This window comes from Triturus cristatus, chromosome 11 (genome assembly GCF_964204655.1).
Source record: "Triturus cristatus chromosome 11, aTriCri1.1, whole genome shotgun sequence".
NCBI classification, from domain to species: domain Eukaryota; kingdom Metazoa; phylum Chordata; class Amphibia; order Caudata; family Salamandridae; genus Triturus; species Triturus cristatus.
Window position 1 is genome coordinate 905,682,649 of NC_140594.1, and position 18,472 is coordinate 905,701,120.

General features: G+C 50.0%; 1 protein-coding gene across 1 annotated transcript in view; it reads left to right on the forward strand.

Annotated features, from left to right (window-relative positions):
• The first annotated feature begins 15,490 nt into the window (after positions 1–15,490).
• The window catches only part of GPR149 (G protein-coupled receptor 149), a 427,838-nt gene continuing 424,856 nt past the window's right edge, over positions 15,491–18,472 (forward strand). The window contains exon 1 of the mRNA XM_085633492.1: positions 15,491–16,877. Coding sequence (XP_085489618.1) covers positions 15,927–16,877 — 951 coding nt within the window. The 5' untranslated portion in view covers positions 15,491–15,926. The remainder of the gene's footprint in view (positions 16,878–18,472) is intronic.

Sequence of the window (18,472 nt, forward strand, 5' to 3'; positions counted from 1 at the left end):
TGGCCCAGTTGTACCTGACGCAGGTGCTGCAGGTGGTTGGACACCAGAGGGGCCAGGTTGGTCGGGGTCGTCCACAGAGTGGTGAGAGTCGTCGCTGCCATTGGGATCGTCATACCGCAGAGCCGGGTCCTGTGAGTCTTCCCCCCCAGTGTTGGGGGGTGATCCACGACGTTGACCTGTGTGTGAGAGAGACAATGTTATTTTTGTTCCATGCAACATCCATGTTTCATTCGTTTCAAAGTTGCCACATTTCCTCTGGGTATTTGGATATGTCTTGCATTCCACTCACAGTGCACTTGTGCATGGGTATGTCCCTTGGCCACAGCTTTTGAGACTTTACCTATGTGTGACACAGTCTTACTTGCTGCGTCAATTGTGACTGCAGTCAGCAGTGGAGTGAGCAGGTGTGGCGAGCCATGCATTGGCGCCTTCCGTGTTGCACTGTACGTGGGCACATGGAGTTGTTCCACACACTTATATAATGCAGGTAGCTGGCGTTGTGCTCGTGCACAGGTTGAGACATGGCCCAGTGTTTTGCCATGGAGAAGAGAGGGGGATTCAGGCACTGGCCACCCTTGTCTACATGCACGCAGTCCACCTGCTGACGAGCAGACATTCCCACACCACCCAAGGCTGAATTGGTCTCCCTGTGTCTCCCTTTCTCACTCCCTCTCTGTCCCCCTCTCCCTCCCTCCCTGTGTCAGCCTCCTCCCTCTGTCCGTCTCCCTGTGTCTCCCTCCCTCTCTCTCCCCCTCTCCCTCCCTCTGTGTGTCACCCTCTGTCACCTCAGCCCAGCTTCCTAGGCACACACTTTTTGCAGATCTTTGAATGGCCCTTGGCTTGTTCATGTGAGTTTGTTTCTGATCTCCAGGCACCCATTGGGTGTAGTGTCTGTGTCTGCGCTGCTGCTGTGGTGGTGTGTGCTGCCACTCTTTCACAGTGTTGGCTGTTCATTAGCTGCTGTCATGTGCAAAAAGTGCCTTCACCCCCATGTCTTAATGCAAGGCGTCCGCCATTTGCTGGCAAGTCTTTCCTGTGTGGGGACACACTGTTTGTCTGGCTGTGACCTAGGCCATATGGGCAGAGGGCATTGTTGTCTGCTTCTGAGTTGCACTATGTGATTTTTGAGGCCCAAACTCCCACCATCCGGGTTACCGTGTCTTGTGTTGGTGTTTTCTGTGGCCTGTGACTTGGGATTGTCCAGCTGGGTGCATGGGACATGGTGGCGCTAGTGGCATGTGCGTGTTTATGGAGTGTGGTTGAGTCATGCGATAGCTTGGGGTGGTTGCGTGCATGATTGTGAGTTTGGTTGTGGATGACGTTCCCCCCATGTGAGGTGAGTTGTTTGTGTACTCACCAGGCTCTCGGAGTCCTTCTACTCCATCCACTGCCACCACCGGCAGTATGGCCATCACCCTCTCCTCCCAGGGATGGTATTGTACGCGTCTGCGGGGCGGCCCTCCTCCACTGATGTTGGCCTGGTTGTGGTCGTCGCCGTCGGTCATTTTGGCTCAGACCCTCCTCCGCAGATCGTACCACCTGGCTTGGCATTCATGCCTGGTCCTTCTGGTGGACGCAACAGCATTCACAGCATCGACAATCGTCTGCCACATGGCTGTTTTTACGGAAATGCTGGTCTGTCTGACCAATGTTCCAAAGAGGTGTGGCTCGACTCTGAGGATTTCGTCGACAAGGACCTCCAACTCTTGGCTAGTGAACTTTGGATTCTTGTTAGTGGGCATGGTGAGGGGTGTGGGTGTGGATGGTTGTGGGGGGTGTGGGTGTGGATGGTTGTGGGTGTGTGGGTGTGGTTGTGCAGGTGTGTGTGTGAATGTGATGAGGGGGTGTTTATGAAGGTGGTTGTGTGAAGGTGTGCAGGTGTAAGGTGTAGTGGAGGTTGTAGTATGGTGCAGTTGTTTCTCGGTGTGGTCTGGCAGCAGTGGGTCTGTTGCAAAGGATCATGGTTTGTGTGTGTTGGGCCTTTTTATTGGTCCATTGGTGGGTGTGGCTGTGTTTGAACTTTGGGTGGGTGTGTTATAAGGAGTGGTTGTGTTTTGGGCCTCTGTTTGGGAGTTTGGCAGTTGCAGGTCAGTGAATGTGTTGTATTTGTGCTTGTTGGACATGTTTTGTGGCTTTGTGCGATTCGAATAGAGTCTTCTTGTGTTGTTTTGCTTTGTCCTGGTTGTGTACGTGTGTTTTAGCGTGTGTACGGTGTGTACATCAGCCATTTTGTTGTACAGTGCTGTCCTTGTCTCTGGCTTGGTACGGCTCGTACATGCGCGATGTTGGGTGAAGGTGCTGGTGTTGGGGCCTGGGGTGCGCTCCGTACTTAGACTGTTGGGGTCAGGGTACGCTCAATACATACGCGGGTGGGGGTACGGGCCGTACATACACGGTTGGGGTCGGGGTACACTCAATACATATGCGGGTGGGGGTACGGGCCGTACATACACGGTTGGGGTGGGGGTATGCTCCATACATACGCGGGTGAGGGTACGGGCCGTACATACACGGTTGGGGTGGGGGTACGCTCCATACATATGCGGGTGAGGGTATGAGCCGTACATGCACGGTTGGGGTGGGGGTACGCTCCATACATACGCGGGTGAGGGTACGGGCTGTACATACACGGTTGGGGTGGGGGTATGCTCCATACATACGCGGGTGAGGGTACGGGCCGTACATACACGGTTGGGGTGGGGGTACGCTCCATACATACGCGGGTGAGGGTATGGGCCGTACATACACGGTTGGGGTGGGGGTACGCTCCATACATATGCGGGTGAGGGTACGGGCCGTACATACACGGTTGGGGTGGGGGTACGCTCCATACATACGCGGGTGGGGGTACGGGCCGTACGCGCGGGGGTGTACATACACGGGTGGGGGTTCGACTCGTACGTACACGGGTGTTCATACACGGGTGGGGGTTCGACTCGTACGTACACGGGTGTACATACACAGGTGGGGCTTCGACTCGTACGTACACGGGTGTTCATACACGGGTGGGGGTTCGACTCGTACGTACACGGGTGTTCATACACGGGTGGGGGTTCGACTCGTACGTACACGGGTGTACATACACGGGTGGGGGTTCGACTCGTACATGCATGGGTGTACATACATGGGTGGGGGTTCGACTCGTACGTACACGGGTGTACATACACGGGTGGGGGTTCGACTCGTACGTACACGGGTGTACATACACGGTTGGGGGTTCGACTCGTACATAGGAGGGCTGGGGGGGTGGTTGGGCGCGTACATACGGGGGCTGGGGGGGTGATTGGGCGCGTACATACGGGGGCTGGGGGGGTTTTGGGCGCGTATGCGGGCACATGTCTCCATGGTTACTATAGGAGTTCGGTGCGGACGGTGCTTTTTCCATCCGGTTGTAACATCGGACGCACGGGATGGATCGTACTTCCGCGGTCGGACTTCACTTTTCACATTTGTACGGTAATTCGTCCGGGGACGTGTCGGGCACATTTTCCGACCCGAGGACGTGTGGGGAATTATTCCCAATGCGATTCGTATGGATTTTTTCCCATGCGAATCGTAGTTGGCAGTTTGTACGGCACTTGTACGATTCGTACGGTAAAAAGACCGGATACGAGTCGTACGGGGACATTTTTTACAGGATCGTAATCGGCACCTATGTCTATTATCTCCATCCACAGTTAGGGATTCATCAAATACATTTTGTATTCAATTGAAACTGGAAAGCTGTATGGCACTTCATTCATCAATAACTTTAGCAGAAGGCACAGTGGCATTGGTGGGGTGGTATGACATGGCATCGGGTGGTTTCCATGCCTAGGACCATCATGCCTTGCTTTCCAGGGTAAGAAAAGCTAGTGGGTGTCACCATGCTATAAATAGGGCAGGATGAATGTTAGTATGACCTAATGGCACTGTGGCAGGTGGGTGGGGTTGTCTGAGTTTTCTAAGTGTGAGCCAGTGAGACTCAACCATCAGAAACGTTGTGCTTCTTCTGACTCAAATTAGAGCAGGGAACCATGGGTTTAGAGTGGCTCCAAATCTGATAAACTCTAAATGACACATATATCATTTAACACGTTTATTATGTGTTGCAATGTTAAAAAGACATCACCCTAAAGCATATGACTATTCTCTCTAAAATAGAATTTCCATTTCTCACTTTGACTGGACATTAAAGTACGCACTAAAAGAGGATTTTAATATTCAATACATTAGTTTAATGAGTAGCGTTCATCAAGGGTCGTGACTTGTGTTGCAAGGCTTTTATATGCATACATACAGTCAAGTTAGGTTGGATGCTAACAGTTTTCTTGTTTGTCTATTTACAATGGATGCTGTGAATTGCGCTTGTATGGGCCTAGATAGCAGACTAACTTATTGTATCTGCAGCTAATAAATGTGTGTATGCATTGCCATGTTTCTTAATTCATGCAAGCAAACACCGCAAAGGAGAAATGGTATTCTCTAATGCATCCACTGTTCTAAAGCATGGCAGCTGAAACATGGCTACAAGGAAATATGATCTTATGTGTTGTGTCTCGTAGAAAACAGGAAGAAAAAGTAACTTGAGTTTCTGCATATATTTTCAACATGAGGCATTCATTAAATATCCTGTGTAATGTTACAGGAGCTTGGGCCGGACTGGCCGTAGCTGGCACTAGGCATTTTCCCGGTGTGCCAGAAGGGCAGGGGACTTTTTTGAGTGGTGGGGGCTATTTTTGTTACTGGGGGCCAGTTTTACAGCAGTGTTGGAACATCGGCCCACTTTAACAAAAGCAGCAGCAGTGCTTCTCACTAGGACCCCCCCATACCCCACCAGACAGTACAACTGGATTGCCTGGGCTGGTTTGTGTTCCCAGTCCAGCCCTGACAGAGGGCAATGATGAGCCCCCCCTTCACTCTATTTAACACCGTGCTTAAGAAAGGTATATAACATAAGTTTGAAAGAAATAGGACTCAAAAAACAATTGCTGGAGGGAAGGCTGAATTAGGAGTTCTGACTCCAGGCCTAATGGCACATGAAGGTATCCTGCAATGCTTTACAAGACTTGGCATATGATGTAAACTTTGTGCCGTGATGCTGTGAGACAGCTGGCAATATTTACATTTGACTGATAGGCTACAAATGCATAATGAAATATGGTTGGAGTGCATTTATCCTTTGTTCTACTATGGGTAATTATTGCTAAGTTGTTCATAATACATAGAATTGTTTCTGATACAGAACTCATACAGAAATAGTGTATATAGTGTGAAATACCTAAAATTGTATGTACAAACTGAGTTCAGGGTAGGGGGCAGGGCTCTGCAAATGGTGAAGAGACAGAATATCAACGTTGAAATAACGAAGTGCATGAATATCGTGTCAAGAATCTCGATGGTAGAAAATATCAAGGTAAGTTTTTTTCATTGTTTAAAATATGGATATTTGTGTAGTGTAGAAATATCAAATTTGTAAATATCGATTGCACATATATTGTTGTAAAAAATATCTACTATTTGTATCTTTTTTAATGTTTGTTTTCTTATTATTTGATAGTAATTTTTAAATATTTTGTATTCTTTTTCGTGAAAATGTTTGTTTTTATTGTATTTTAATGTATTTTTAGGAGCTGGATATTGGGATTATAGGGGGTAAGGGTGGGGAGTAATTTAAAAATATTTATTTAAAATTTTTGATAATTTTTAAATGTTTGTAAAATTTTAGGAGTGGGATGTTGGGTTTATAGGTGATAATGGTGGGGAGTAGTTTAAGAATGTTTGTTAAAAATAAACTTTAATAAATAAAAAACTATTGAAATATAGTAATAATAAAAAATATATATACATTTAAACATTTCAAAAATTTTGAAATGTTTTAGGTTTAATAATTTTCTGTAAATTGTGTAAAATATTTTATAAATATTTGTTGAATAAAAAAGTAAATTTTATAAATATATGATTGGTTTATTATTATTACGTTTTCTATATATTATTTTACTGTTTCTGTTTCTTATTTTTTTTTTTTTTTTGAAACCGTTTATTACAAGTCTTAAAAGTATACAAGTATGGGTCCACAACCTTCCGGCCGGCCGCTAGCAATGGTAGGAACATACGACATACATTTATGGAACACGTGGCATTACAGGAGGAGCATTTCACAGTAGGTAACAATGTCAAAAGCCACATCATCCAGGCCCCATTATGCGGTTTCATTTTAAATGAAGAACAACAAAAATTAAAATCACACCCACAAGGCAACCCACAATCAAAAATAGCAGCACGTGCTCCCCAAGAGGGGGGATCCCAACTATACACAGAAGTGTGAGGAGGGGGAAGAGAACAGAGCGAGGACTGGGGGAACCCAATGCCCGGCAGCGGGGGGATGAGTCGGCTAAGGGGATGGGGCTGGCGAGGCATCAGGCAGCTGCGGTGGTGCGCAGATACCCCCTCGGTAGGCGTTCCAGGGGCCCCATACTTTCACCCATGTCCCAGGCTTACCCCTCGCCACATACACCACCTTTTCGCGAAACATGCACCAGTCCATGTGTTCTTTCCAGGCCGAGACCGTCGGGGGCCTCTGGGATCCCCACAGTTGAGCAATATCACGCTTGGCTATCATATATCCCAGAGTCACCCACCACGTTTGCGGCGCCGAGTAATCAGTCGGTTCCCACACATTCAACAGGCATCTCCTCGCTTCAGGCAACAGCGCCACATGCGTAACCAGTCGCAGCACCTCATGTACACCACGCCAGAACCCCTCTACCTCCGGGCACTCCCACCAAATATGCATAAAGGTCCCCAAAGCACCACACCCACGCTTACACAACCCATCTCCAGCATAGCCCATTCGCAGAAGCTTTGGCCCCGTCATGTAGACCCGGTGGAGTATCTTGAGCTGGACGAAGCGAAGGCGAGCCGGTATGGCCACCTCCTTCGGGGAGGCCACCGCGGAAGTCCAGTCCTCGTCGTCCAACTCCAGCCCGTCGGCAACCCAAGCCGCACGAAGGGCAGTCAACAGGCCCGAGCGGTCGTTTATGAGCTTTTTGTATATAAGTGAGATCGTGCTGTCCGGGTCGTGCCCATCCAGCAGTCTATCCTCCAGGGGGGAATATTCCGGGATGGAGGCAGCGTCCGAGAAGACGGAGCCCAGCGCATGACGGACTTGCAAATACCGAAAGTATTCACTGCCCTGCAACTGAAATTCCGTCTGCAGCATATCGAACGTTTTAAATCCTCCCCTCGTCCAAAGATCCCCCACTTTACTGATACCTATTATGTCCCACTTCTCGAAGCCCTTAGAGGTCCACAGGGAACCTAACCGCTCAGACGCGTATAGAGGTGATGCCCGGGTCAAACGGTCCTTCCACCCCATAGCTGCATTGGCCGCGTGCCAGACTTGCACCATAACACGCGTGGGGCCCGTCAGACGAGCGTCGGGCGCGCTAGAGTAGAGCGCTCGATTGTAGTCGTCACCTGGCAGGAGCATCTTGTCCATTTCAAATGCCGGGTTTAAGGCGGGCCCGTAGAGGCCATGGTTAATGGCAGCGAGCTGGGAGGCCCAATAGTACCGTTTGATATCCGGGAGGGCAATCCCCCCGTCAAACCACGGGAGCGTCAGCTTAGCCAGAGCAATGCGCGGCCTCCCGTCCCAGAACAGGCGGCGTTGCAGACTCTCCACCTCACGGAAGTAGCGCGCCGGGACCAAGTCCATAGTGTTCTGCAAAGCGTACAGAAAACGCGGCAGAGACATCATCTTGAACAATGCCGCCCAGCCGAGCGGCGAAAGCGGCAGGCGCCGCCAGCGTGCGACATCTTCCCGCAGACGCTGGAGGGGGGGAAGCAGATTCCGTTCATACCGGGCCTCCGGGTCCAGAGTAATGAAGACACCCAGGTACCGAAATCCCTGCGGGGCGATCTGGATCGGACAGCCCCGCGGGAGAATAGGAGCCTCCCCAGAGAGAACATACACAAACGACTTAGCCCAGTTGATGACGAGACCGGAGTTACGACCAAACGAGTGTAAAACATCAACTAGCACTATGAGTGATTTACGTGGGGAGGCTAGGTACAGAAGGATGTCATCAGCGTATAGGGATACGCGGTCCTCATCCTCGGGGGTCCAACGGAGACCACGGATGGAAGGCTCCCACCGCAGCCACTCTGCCAGGGGCTCCAAGGCAAGCGCAAAAAGAAGCGGCGACAAGGGATAGCCCTGTCGCGTGCCCCGGCCCAGCTCAAACGGGGCCGATACTCTTCCGTTCACGACCACCTGCGCCAATGGGCCCGCATACAACAGTTTGACCCAACTGATGAATCCTGGGCCAAATCCGAACTTCTCAAGCATCGCCCAGATGTATGGCCACTCAAGCGTGTCAAACGCCATGGTGGCGTCTAAGGACGCCAAAATGGCCGGTTCTCGTATAAATGGGACGCGCGCAAGCACCCCATGCAAACGCCGCAGATTAAGGGCTGTATTGCGATGGGGAATAAAGCCAGACTGGTCCTGATGAACCAGATCTCCCACCACACCGACCAGCCGATTGGCGAGTACCTTAGCGAGAATTTTGGGCTCCGCATTCAGTAATGAGATAGGCCGATAAGAAGTAACCCGATCCCGAGGTCTCCACGATTGTAGCCAGACGCTGGTCAAGCGGGAGGGAGCCCAGCGAGTGGGCCGCGAGGAACATTGCGCGGAGGTGAGGCGCCAATGTATCCGGTCGCAGCTTATACAGCTCGATAGGGATACCGTTCGGGCCCATGGCCTTGCCAGAAGCGACCAAGCGTATGGCGAGGGCGATTTCGTCGGAGGTGGGAGCGGCATCCAGCAACACCCTGTCCTCCCCGGACAGGGAAGGCAGCGCGATATCCCTGATCAGGGTACGGGAATCCTCTTCCGAGCAAGAAGAGACCGGGGAATACACCTCGCGGAAATACTCCGCGAAACAGGAGACAATTTCTTCTGGCTCAGTTACACACACACCATTCGATTTCTCAATCAGCGGGACCACACGATTCGCTCTCTCCTTTTTATCCAACCACGCTATCAGTTTACCAGCCTTATCACCCACATCATACAGTCGCCCCTGTTGCTCTCTACTAAGGCCCCTGGCCGCCTCCGTAACGAGGGCCCTATAAGCCGCCTGTTTGAGTTGGAGGACATGTAGTGCAGCATCCGTCACCCCATCTTCTAGATTACCCTCCAGCTCAGCTATTTCAGCCTCCACCCGGATCACCTCCTCCCGCTCGCGCCTCCGGGCGTGGGAAATAAGGGATAGGGCCTCCCCTCTAAGTACTGTTTTGAAGGCCTCCCACAGGGGGATAGCTGAAAGCACTGACCCCACATTCTCCTCAAAATAGCGCTGGAGGGATTTAATCAAGTCAGCGCGAATGGTGGGGTCGCGCAGGTACCAGGAATTGATTGGGACTACCCTGCTCTCAGCCCTCGGAAAGACATCAAAATGCAACAATAGCGGGGAGTGGTCCGAGATACCCCGTGCCAAATGGCGCACCTCCCCCACCCTCCCGACATGGGCCGCCGGGACAAGGACATAATCAAGCCGTGAGAGACTACCATGGGCCCCCGAGTGGAAGGTGTATTGCAGCTGCGTGGGATGTTTTAAGCGCCAGCAGTCCACCAATCCCAGTGTATCCAAGAGGCCGGATAGCCACGCCTGTGCCCGGGGGAGGTCCCTAGGGGGGTGACGATCCACAATCCCAGAAACCACCGCGTTGAAATCCCCCCCCACCACCAGAAGCCCCCCCGGAAGGCCAAGGAGGAGGCGCCCCAGATCTGCAAAGGTGGTCGACTGCAACCCCGGTGGGACGTACACTGACACAAAGACAACCACTTTGCCCTCCATTCTACCCACCAAGACAGTGTAACGTCCCCTGTCATCGTGGAGCACCTCATCAATTTCTAACGGGAGCGAGTTCTTTACCATGATACCCACACCCCTCGAGCCTGACGTGAAGCCCGAGTGGGCCACGAGGCGGTAGCCACGCCGATTCATGGCGCAGAAGGAATTGCCAATAAGGTGTGTCTCCTGCAGGAAGACCACATCAGGCGAGAGTCGCTTCAGATACTGTAGGACCACACCTCGTTTGATCCTGTCCCCCAGTCCATTGACGTTCCAAGACAACAAAGTTAACTCCCTACCCCCCATCATACACAGAAACCATCATTCGTCCCCCTGAGAGCACAGTAGAACCAACACAAAAAAAGGGTTGCCTTGTGAAAATAACGAACAACACCCCATCCCTGCCCACCCACCCCAACCAAACTCCCCCCTCCCTGCACCCCTGCATGAGCCCAGACAGCCCCCCCAACGTGCAGTGTGCCTGTCGCCCCATAGATAGTTAAACTAACTAGACCCCCAGAGGAGGAGGGAGAACCCCCAAGAGACCCCACACAACCTCCATAGGAGGGGAACTTAAGCAATCCGACGTATAGTCAAAAGTGGCATCATTTTTGTCCCGAGCGAGGCCTGATATTAGTCCCTCAGTCTTAGTCCGGCGAGCCCTCTCCCCCGGCCGCTCCCCCCCGCCACCCCGATCCCGATCTCCAGACAGAGTATCCAGCCAGTCCCCGGCCGCTTCGGGACGATCAAAAAAGTGTGTGCGACCTTCCACCTCCACTCGCAGCTTAGCTGGGAAAAGCATGGCGTATTTGAGATTTAGGTCCCGAAGACGGCGCTTGACACCAAGGAAGCTCAGTCTCTGCTTCTGGACCGCAGGGGTGAAATCAGGATAGAAATTAATGTCCATATTGTCAAGTCTAATCGGTCCTTGTAGTCTGGAGGATTGCAGGATAGCGTCTCTGTCCCGAAAATTAAAAATCCGGGCGATGAGAGGTCTCGGAGCGGCTCCGACCTTAGGCCTTCCCCCGGGAACCCTGTGGGCCCTCTCCACAGCAAAGAATTTACTCAGCCCCCGTGGCTGGAGATGGGTAACAATCAGGTCTTCCACGAAAAGGTCCGCCGCCGCTTCCTCACGTCCCTCAGGCACCCCGATGATACGGATGTTGTTCCTCCGGGCCCGACTCTCGGAGTCCTCCAGGCGACGATCCATCAGCGCACTCGCCCGAGCAAGCCGGCGCACCTCCGTTTGCAGGGCCGCCACATCTGTCGTAAGGCCCGATGCGGTGTGGGCCAAAGAATCGACTCGGTCGTTGGTCTTGGAGAGATCGGCCCTTATCAGGCCAACATCTACGAGGACCGAGTCGATCTTCTGCGCCAGTGTGTCAAAACGCTGGCCCACAGAGGCCTTCATCTCGGCGATGGCGCCCATGACATCCCGCAGAGTCAGATCCGTGGGCAGATCGGGGGCATCAGTAGGGCCCTCAGGGGACCTGCGTGGCACCTCAGGAGATCCCTTCTGGAGGGTATAGCGGTCCATGCTGTTGGACTGATGGGCTGCGCCACGCCGGGTCGATTTTACCTTTGCCCGATCGCCATCTTGTTTCGTGGCCATGGTCCCAATCTCCCGATCGCACCAGCCACGTCGTGAAGAGCGGGCAAGCCGGTCCACGGGCTCCGGGGGGTGCCACCCCAGATCTGCGGGGCGGATCACAGCCGGCGGGCAGGCAGGGTCCCCCAGAGAGGCCACACCAACACACAAAGCCCCGCGACCCAACCTCGCATAGACAGCAAGGAGGGTGCGAAAGCGAAAGTGAAAGTGTGGGTTACGCGAGCCACCAAGCCCTATCCGCCGCTGTTATTCACTTCGTCACTGGATCGCCCCACAACGCAAATCCGGGGTTCGGCTAGGAGAAGGCCGCAAACCTCAATCAGTGCTAAAGTCGGTGTCCGAGGTCCGATTTGGAAGCGGAAAACGGGCGCCACCTCAGCTCGGGCTCACCAACACAGTCCCCTCATCTGGGACAGGATATGTTCAGGATAGTCATAGGAGGTCGCGGAGGTCCTCGGGAGCCTCGCACCTACGCGGCCATCTTGGTTGCGCGCTAGGCTCCTCCCTGTTTCTTATTTTTTATTTTCAATACAATTTGGGTAATTTAAATTTTTTGATTTTTTTAAATATTTTAATTATGCTTTAGAATGTAATATTTATATTTTAAAATTTTTGTGAGAAGGGTTGTTTCAATTTTTTAATGTTATTTAATAATTTTATTTTTTAAATGTTTTGTTTTTAAATGTTTTCTTTTATTTGGTTTTTTAACACATTTTGGAAGAATTGTGTTACATTTTTAAAACAATTTTCTTTTTTTTTTACAGTTTTGAAATATTTTATAATTTTACATATTTGTCATTTGGAATAGTAATTTATTATGCTTATTTATCCAGCACTTTTCCTGAGTTAATTTGGTTTTGGAGTTGGAATAGTAATTTATTATAGCCTTATAGCCCGCCGTAGCGGGCTATACCGGCTATTAAAGGCCCGCTGCAGCGTTAAAGGCCCGAGCCGAAGGCGAGGGACTTTAACAAAAGCAGCGGGACTTTAATAGCGGTATAGCCCTGCTACGAAGGGCTATAAGGCTATTAGAACATTCTGCCACTAGAGGGCAGAATGTTCTAATAAATTAAACAAAGGCTTCTCGAAGCTCGAGGGGATTTAAATCCCCTCGAGCTTCGAGAGGCTTTTGTAAAACATTGGAATGTTGCTCTGCGGGCCTTTACCGGCCCGTAGAAGCACAGAGCACTCCATTGTCTACAATGGAGCGCTCCACATTCCAATGTTCTAATGTATTTTACTTTAGGGTAACTGGGTTACGCATGAATGCATATTGTTGCCCAAAGGGAACCACCAGGAGATGCCCAGACCCTGGGATCTGCCAAAGGTTTTCATCTTTGCCTTCACACTGCAACAAATTATCCTGCCATCGAGTCAACGACGGAGCTCCTTGCATGTCTGAGCCTGCACACCGTGACACTTAGGTTGGAGACACCTGCTTATGCAGGCCTCAAAATTCTCCTCAATAGACTTCACTTTTTTGTTTGGCAACTCACCAGTTACAAACTATTTGACTGCTCTGGCTGCATATTTTATCTAAATCTTGACAGGAGAATGTACAGTGTAAAGGAGTTTACAGCTAAGATGCCATTGGGCTCTGCCCTGAGGTTGGCCATTCTCCTATACTTCCAAGCCAAGCTATGCCTGGACTCACTCTCACTTCTAAGTGGGCTAACACCCCTCTTTAACTTCTTCTTCTACATTTAAACCTATATCACAGTTCCTACCTTCTGTTTTTAATCATGAATAGACATTTGCTGCACTTTGTGCATTAGTGCGGGTGGTTACAGGAGGTGAGCACAGGCAGCCAAGTTTGGGGACATTAACTTATTTCCCATCATCAGACTGACAGAGAAAGAAAGACAAATGCGGAAAAAAAGGTGAAAGAGGAAGTAAGGAAACAAGATGAAAGCAGTTACAAACAAGACAAAGCAGGGATGAAAACACCCTGCAAGAGAAATGAAGAGGCAAGCAATGTAAGGTAGTGGAAGAATGAAGCATGAGGTAGAGTCAAGAAAAGGAGTCCCTGGTGTTTGCCAACCCTTTTGAAGGTAGAGGTGCGCTCCTAAGAAAAACGTTTAGCACTTACGGGTATGTTTTAACAAATTAAGCACTCCTTGACCAGCCATGTATCCCGGATGTTATTCTATTCTTGTTTTTTACGTTTCCCATTTGTGTACCATTATGAATGGAATGGCCACGAACTGAATCTGAAGGAATCTATTTTTCATAAAAGAAACGTCCAGACCGACATATCACATTTAATGGATGTAAAACTTAAAACGTTTTCATCCACCATCTCTCGGCAGAGTGGTTTTTCAAGTGAACTCTATCCCCTCACCCCGGTTTAATCTCACCTGTCTCTGCCAGGAAATGAAAATAAAACGCCTTTCAGTCTGGATGTAATGGTAATTTATTACCGTGGAATTGGCCTTGTCACTGGAGCATCACGTCACTGCACGGGGATGTGCGGATAAAAACCATAATGCAGCAAAGCTCCTGTTAGCCATGCAAACGGTTCTAAATGCATGCACTCTATTCCCCTGGTTACAGTGCCGCCTGTGTCACTTGTTCATGTTGACGCACATAGTATTAAGTAGCGATGCTTTTTATGAACTTGGAGGATGCTGGCAAGGACTAAAGCTTTTTCTCGTGTCCATACCATGTGGCACACAGTACGTCGACGTTACGCCTAGTGACGACCACAGCGCTGACATAAACACGTGCTTCGGTCTTTACTCTTAAATTATGAGGAAGCGGATGTGAAATGTGTCTTCTCAGAAAACAATTCCTGCCGCATTTTCCGAGGGAATAGGACTGCTTCGTGGGTGGACGGCTCGCCAATGGCATATGTGGTGATGATCAAGGCCACTGGAATTATGTCATTCAGCAGCTCTGTTTTTGTATGATTATTGGTTTGCTGCATGTGCCACATAATTTATCATCTGCTGCATGATCTACAGATTTGAACACAAAAAAATGTTTCTAGTTCAAGTGGATCAAAACTTACTAAAAAAGTAGCAACATGGTGTTGCTCCACTGCGACAGGCCCAGTAAAGTAAACAAAAGTTCAGGCTGGACTGTTCCCATTGGAGCAGGAGCAAGATGATTTGCATATGTATGGGTTCAAACTGAGGTGTGGCATGGTGTGCAAAATAACGATGGACTGGACTGCAGCCCCGGTGCCTGAGATATGTTCAAGCATTCAATCCATTACTTTTCTGTATACTTCAGTGCAGATGAAGGCTCTCAGCGAAGGTTGCCTCGTCCCCTTTCGTTGCTTATTGATGTGTTTAGGCGTTGAACTGAATACTATTACAAAATGGGCCACGTTATATCCAACATTTGCATTTTCTTACTGCGACCCTGCCGAATAATTGGGTCCACCCTTGCCACATAATTCCAGTGGCCCTGGTTCTAATCACGTCCCGAGTTATTCTCCAGCGGTTGATATCTGAACACACAGACACGTTGCAATTCTACCCAGTCATTTACAGAGCTCGGAAGCGCTATTTATACGGAAGCGCTTATTATTAAAATGTAGAAACACACCGATGGAAATACTATCATATGGCAACGCTGTTGGAAATCTAGTTTGCCTCAAATTACGAGCTGCAAATATAGGCACATCTTTGTGGTAATTATTTATTCGAAGCAGTCGTCTTTTCTTAGCTGTGATGAGGGTGAAATATCAAAGCAGTAACCCCCACCTTTGTTCTTGCGGTGCCTTGTGTAAGTGATAGCTTTAGAGAGCGGTGCCTCTGTCAGCTTTCAGCACAGCGGTGCCACTTGGGAGTGACAGCGGTGCTCAGACAGGGCTGGGCGGGCGCGTGACTGCAGATGTGCCTTGTGTAGTAAAGGGCACGGCTCCCCCCCCCCCCCCCCTCGTTCGGGACCCGCCGGGGGCAGCTCTGCGCGAGTGTGTTCCTTCTCATCACTGCTGGGTGCGAGGCTCCGCCCTCCTGCAGCTCTCAACAGCACGCGCCGTATCCGAGAGACTTTCATTCCGCACTCCAGATTCTCACTGAGCCAAGGAGCGTCTCACCCGTAACGTTCCGCCTTCTCGGCGCCCGCGCTTCGAAGACAGGCAAGAGATTTGGAAATCCCGCCGACGCTGGCTGGAGGGGCCTCGTACCGGCGAGCAAACTTTGTGACCTGGTGGCGCTGAAGGGTTTGAAAATGGAAATAAAGATGTGAACGTGCGCGCAGTGCAGGCTACTGACTCTGAGGGCTGCTACGGTGGTCTCAGCAACTGGTGCCCTCAGGATAACTGGAATGGATGCAATTGCTCGTCGGATGAGCGCAGAAGATGTGTTTGGATGAGTGATGGGTGGCTCCCTCAAAAGGGCTTTTTGAATAAAATTAAAAAAACATCAACAAGAGAAAATACTGCGGAACAGGACAGCCGGCTGCCATGGTTCACTTGAGAAAACTGTGACTTCTGCAGCATCAGTGATAAAAAAGGACATAGACAAATGCAGAAGACAATGTCAGAGACACCAAGTCACTGGTCAACGAATGGCACCAATATCTTTGTCCAGAACCACGACATGGTGGATTTTCCAAAAGGGCAGAAAAGTTTGAATGTTCTCCTGTTCTGCCTGACCTCTGTCATCACATTCCTAACACTGCTGGGCAGTGCCTACTCTCTTGTGTCTTTGCTTAGGATGCCCACCAAAAGCACCCTGTCGGTCATGGTTGCCTCGCTGTCGGTGGACGACCTGTTGAGTGTCCCCCCTGTGACTATCTTCCTTATGATGCAGTGGTCGGGCAGCACCCCCCCTCAGCCCCTGTGCACCACCTCTGCACTTCTGTATTTGTTCCAGGGGATTTCTAGTACCTTGAAGGCATCTTTTATAGTTTTGTACAACTTCTACATAACCCGGAAGCAGGGCCAACACGACACGACCAGGAAGCCTGTGCGAATGATGTGGGTGATCTATGCCATTTGGACAGTGAGCCTGCTGACCAGTGCTCTGCCGCTCTGTGGGTGGGGCGCGTACACACCCACATCCTGGGGGTGCCTCACCGACTGCACCAGTTCCTATGTCCTCTTCCTCTTTGCTTTATACTCACTTTGCTTTTGCATCTTGACTGTTTTTTCTGTCCCCCTAACTCACCGGCTCCTTTGCTCCGATGACCATCAGAAGCGCCTTTTCGCCAATTACCAAGAAATTTCCAGAGGGACCACACTGGGCAGCAACGATTCCTTCCTGGCTCCTGGGGACCCCATGGATAGGACCTTGCGGAACTTGGGCGAGCAGTGTCAGAGCTCTGAGATGGTGTTCCAGAAAAGCCCTAGCGGCTTGGATCTCCCATACTCGAGCGGACCGCTGAGCAGTAGGAGCCTTGCCGTACTCTTCGCACAGAAGCGATTTTCCTTGATACTTGCTTTGCTAAAAGTGATATTATGGATGCCATTGATGGTAAAAAATAACTTTACTGTTGAAAATACTCAAGTTATGTCAGAATGACGTTGGGGTTAAATACACATGTAGGGACATATGTAGAAGTCCCTATCGCCAACGGAATGTCACTTTTTCCGACGTTCCCGTGGCCATAGGGGCTTCGCCTTATTTACACGGTAGCGTTAAGCCACTTAACATGGCTTAACGCTGCCTTGTAAATAAGGCCCCGATTCACACCATGCTTTGCGTGAAAGGGGTGGTCAGTGGGTGTTTTTCGGTGGGCATTTCACTGCAACACCCATTGATTCTGACACTGCCTCCTATTTACAAGGGAGGCGTAAATAGGAGGCAGCGCCTGAATTAAGACCAGGGAAAACCTGGTCTTACCCTCGCGCAACGAGGAGAAATGCTTTATTTCTCCTTGTTTTTGCTTTTCCATGTGTGCTGCCCAAGGCAGCACACATGGAAAAATCAAAACGCCTTGGATTGTTTATGCGCAGGAAGGTGACCCTTCCTGCACATAAACATTCTTAAAAGAAAAATTGCCTTTTGTAACTTCTATGTGTGCTGCATAAAGCAGCACACATACAAGTGACAAAACGGAATTTCGAGATTGTTTATGTGCAAGAAGGGACACCTTCCTGAACATAAACAATCTTTCCCTGCATGCAGACACCTTTGCACTATGGCGCAAGGGTGACTGTGTTGGTGCTAGGCTGCTAAGTGTATCGCCTGCGCAGGGGGAAACGCAAGGGTGCACCATTTTCTTGTAAATATGGTGCAGCCTTGCAATTCTGAAGTGGCGGAGTGAGGCGTTAAGCCATGACGGATAACGGCTAACGCCTCACTCCGCCACTTCTTGGTACATATGCCCCATAGTTTCAAAGGGATGAAAGTGGTGCTTTTACAGTGCTGTCCAATTTTAAATATTTTACACTTGTAAAAATAGCTGTTTCTAAAGATGTGGTTAACTTTATGGTAAATGGTTGTCATTTGATTGTTTGGGATTCACGTTCTTGTTTTGCAAACTTTTTTCGCTTTATTCCATCATCTTTTCCTAACCTGCTGGTCCAGACACTAACTTTGGACCAAGTCCTTTGTTTATAGCATGTGAACTCAGAACTTAACAGTCTCAAGTCACTCATACATCATTCTTTCCCGATGCTTATTTCTTATATAGTGCCTTTTTGTTGTATAGTGCCTGCTTGTAAATCTAGCACACCTGTGTTACGTTGTCGATTGACATCATGAAGGCTTTTTCGATCTGTGCTGAATTCTTGAGGCAGTACGCCCTGTCAGGATGGCCAGTTATTTAACCCCTACGCCAGTTAGGCTGAGCAGCCACCAGCGACAGTGAATCATTTTCTTGTCCCTAAGTTACTAAAAGTGCACTGAGACAGGGCGGGATGACTAGCTGTGAGCCCCTGGGGAATAAATAGGGAACAGAATCAGGCCACCCTCAAGAGTTGTTGAGTCTCTGGCTAATGTGACAGAGAAGAATTAGGTCTGGCTGACTGGTTTGGAGACCAATCGATACTCAGGGTTCGACTGGCCCATAGGGCAATCAGGCAGTGCTCTAGGGTCTGATCCGAAAGATTGCTGTATGGGCTGTT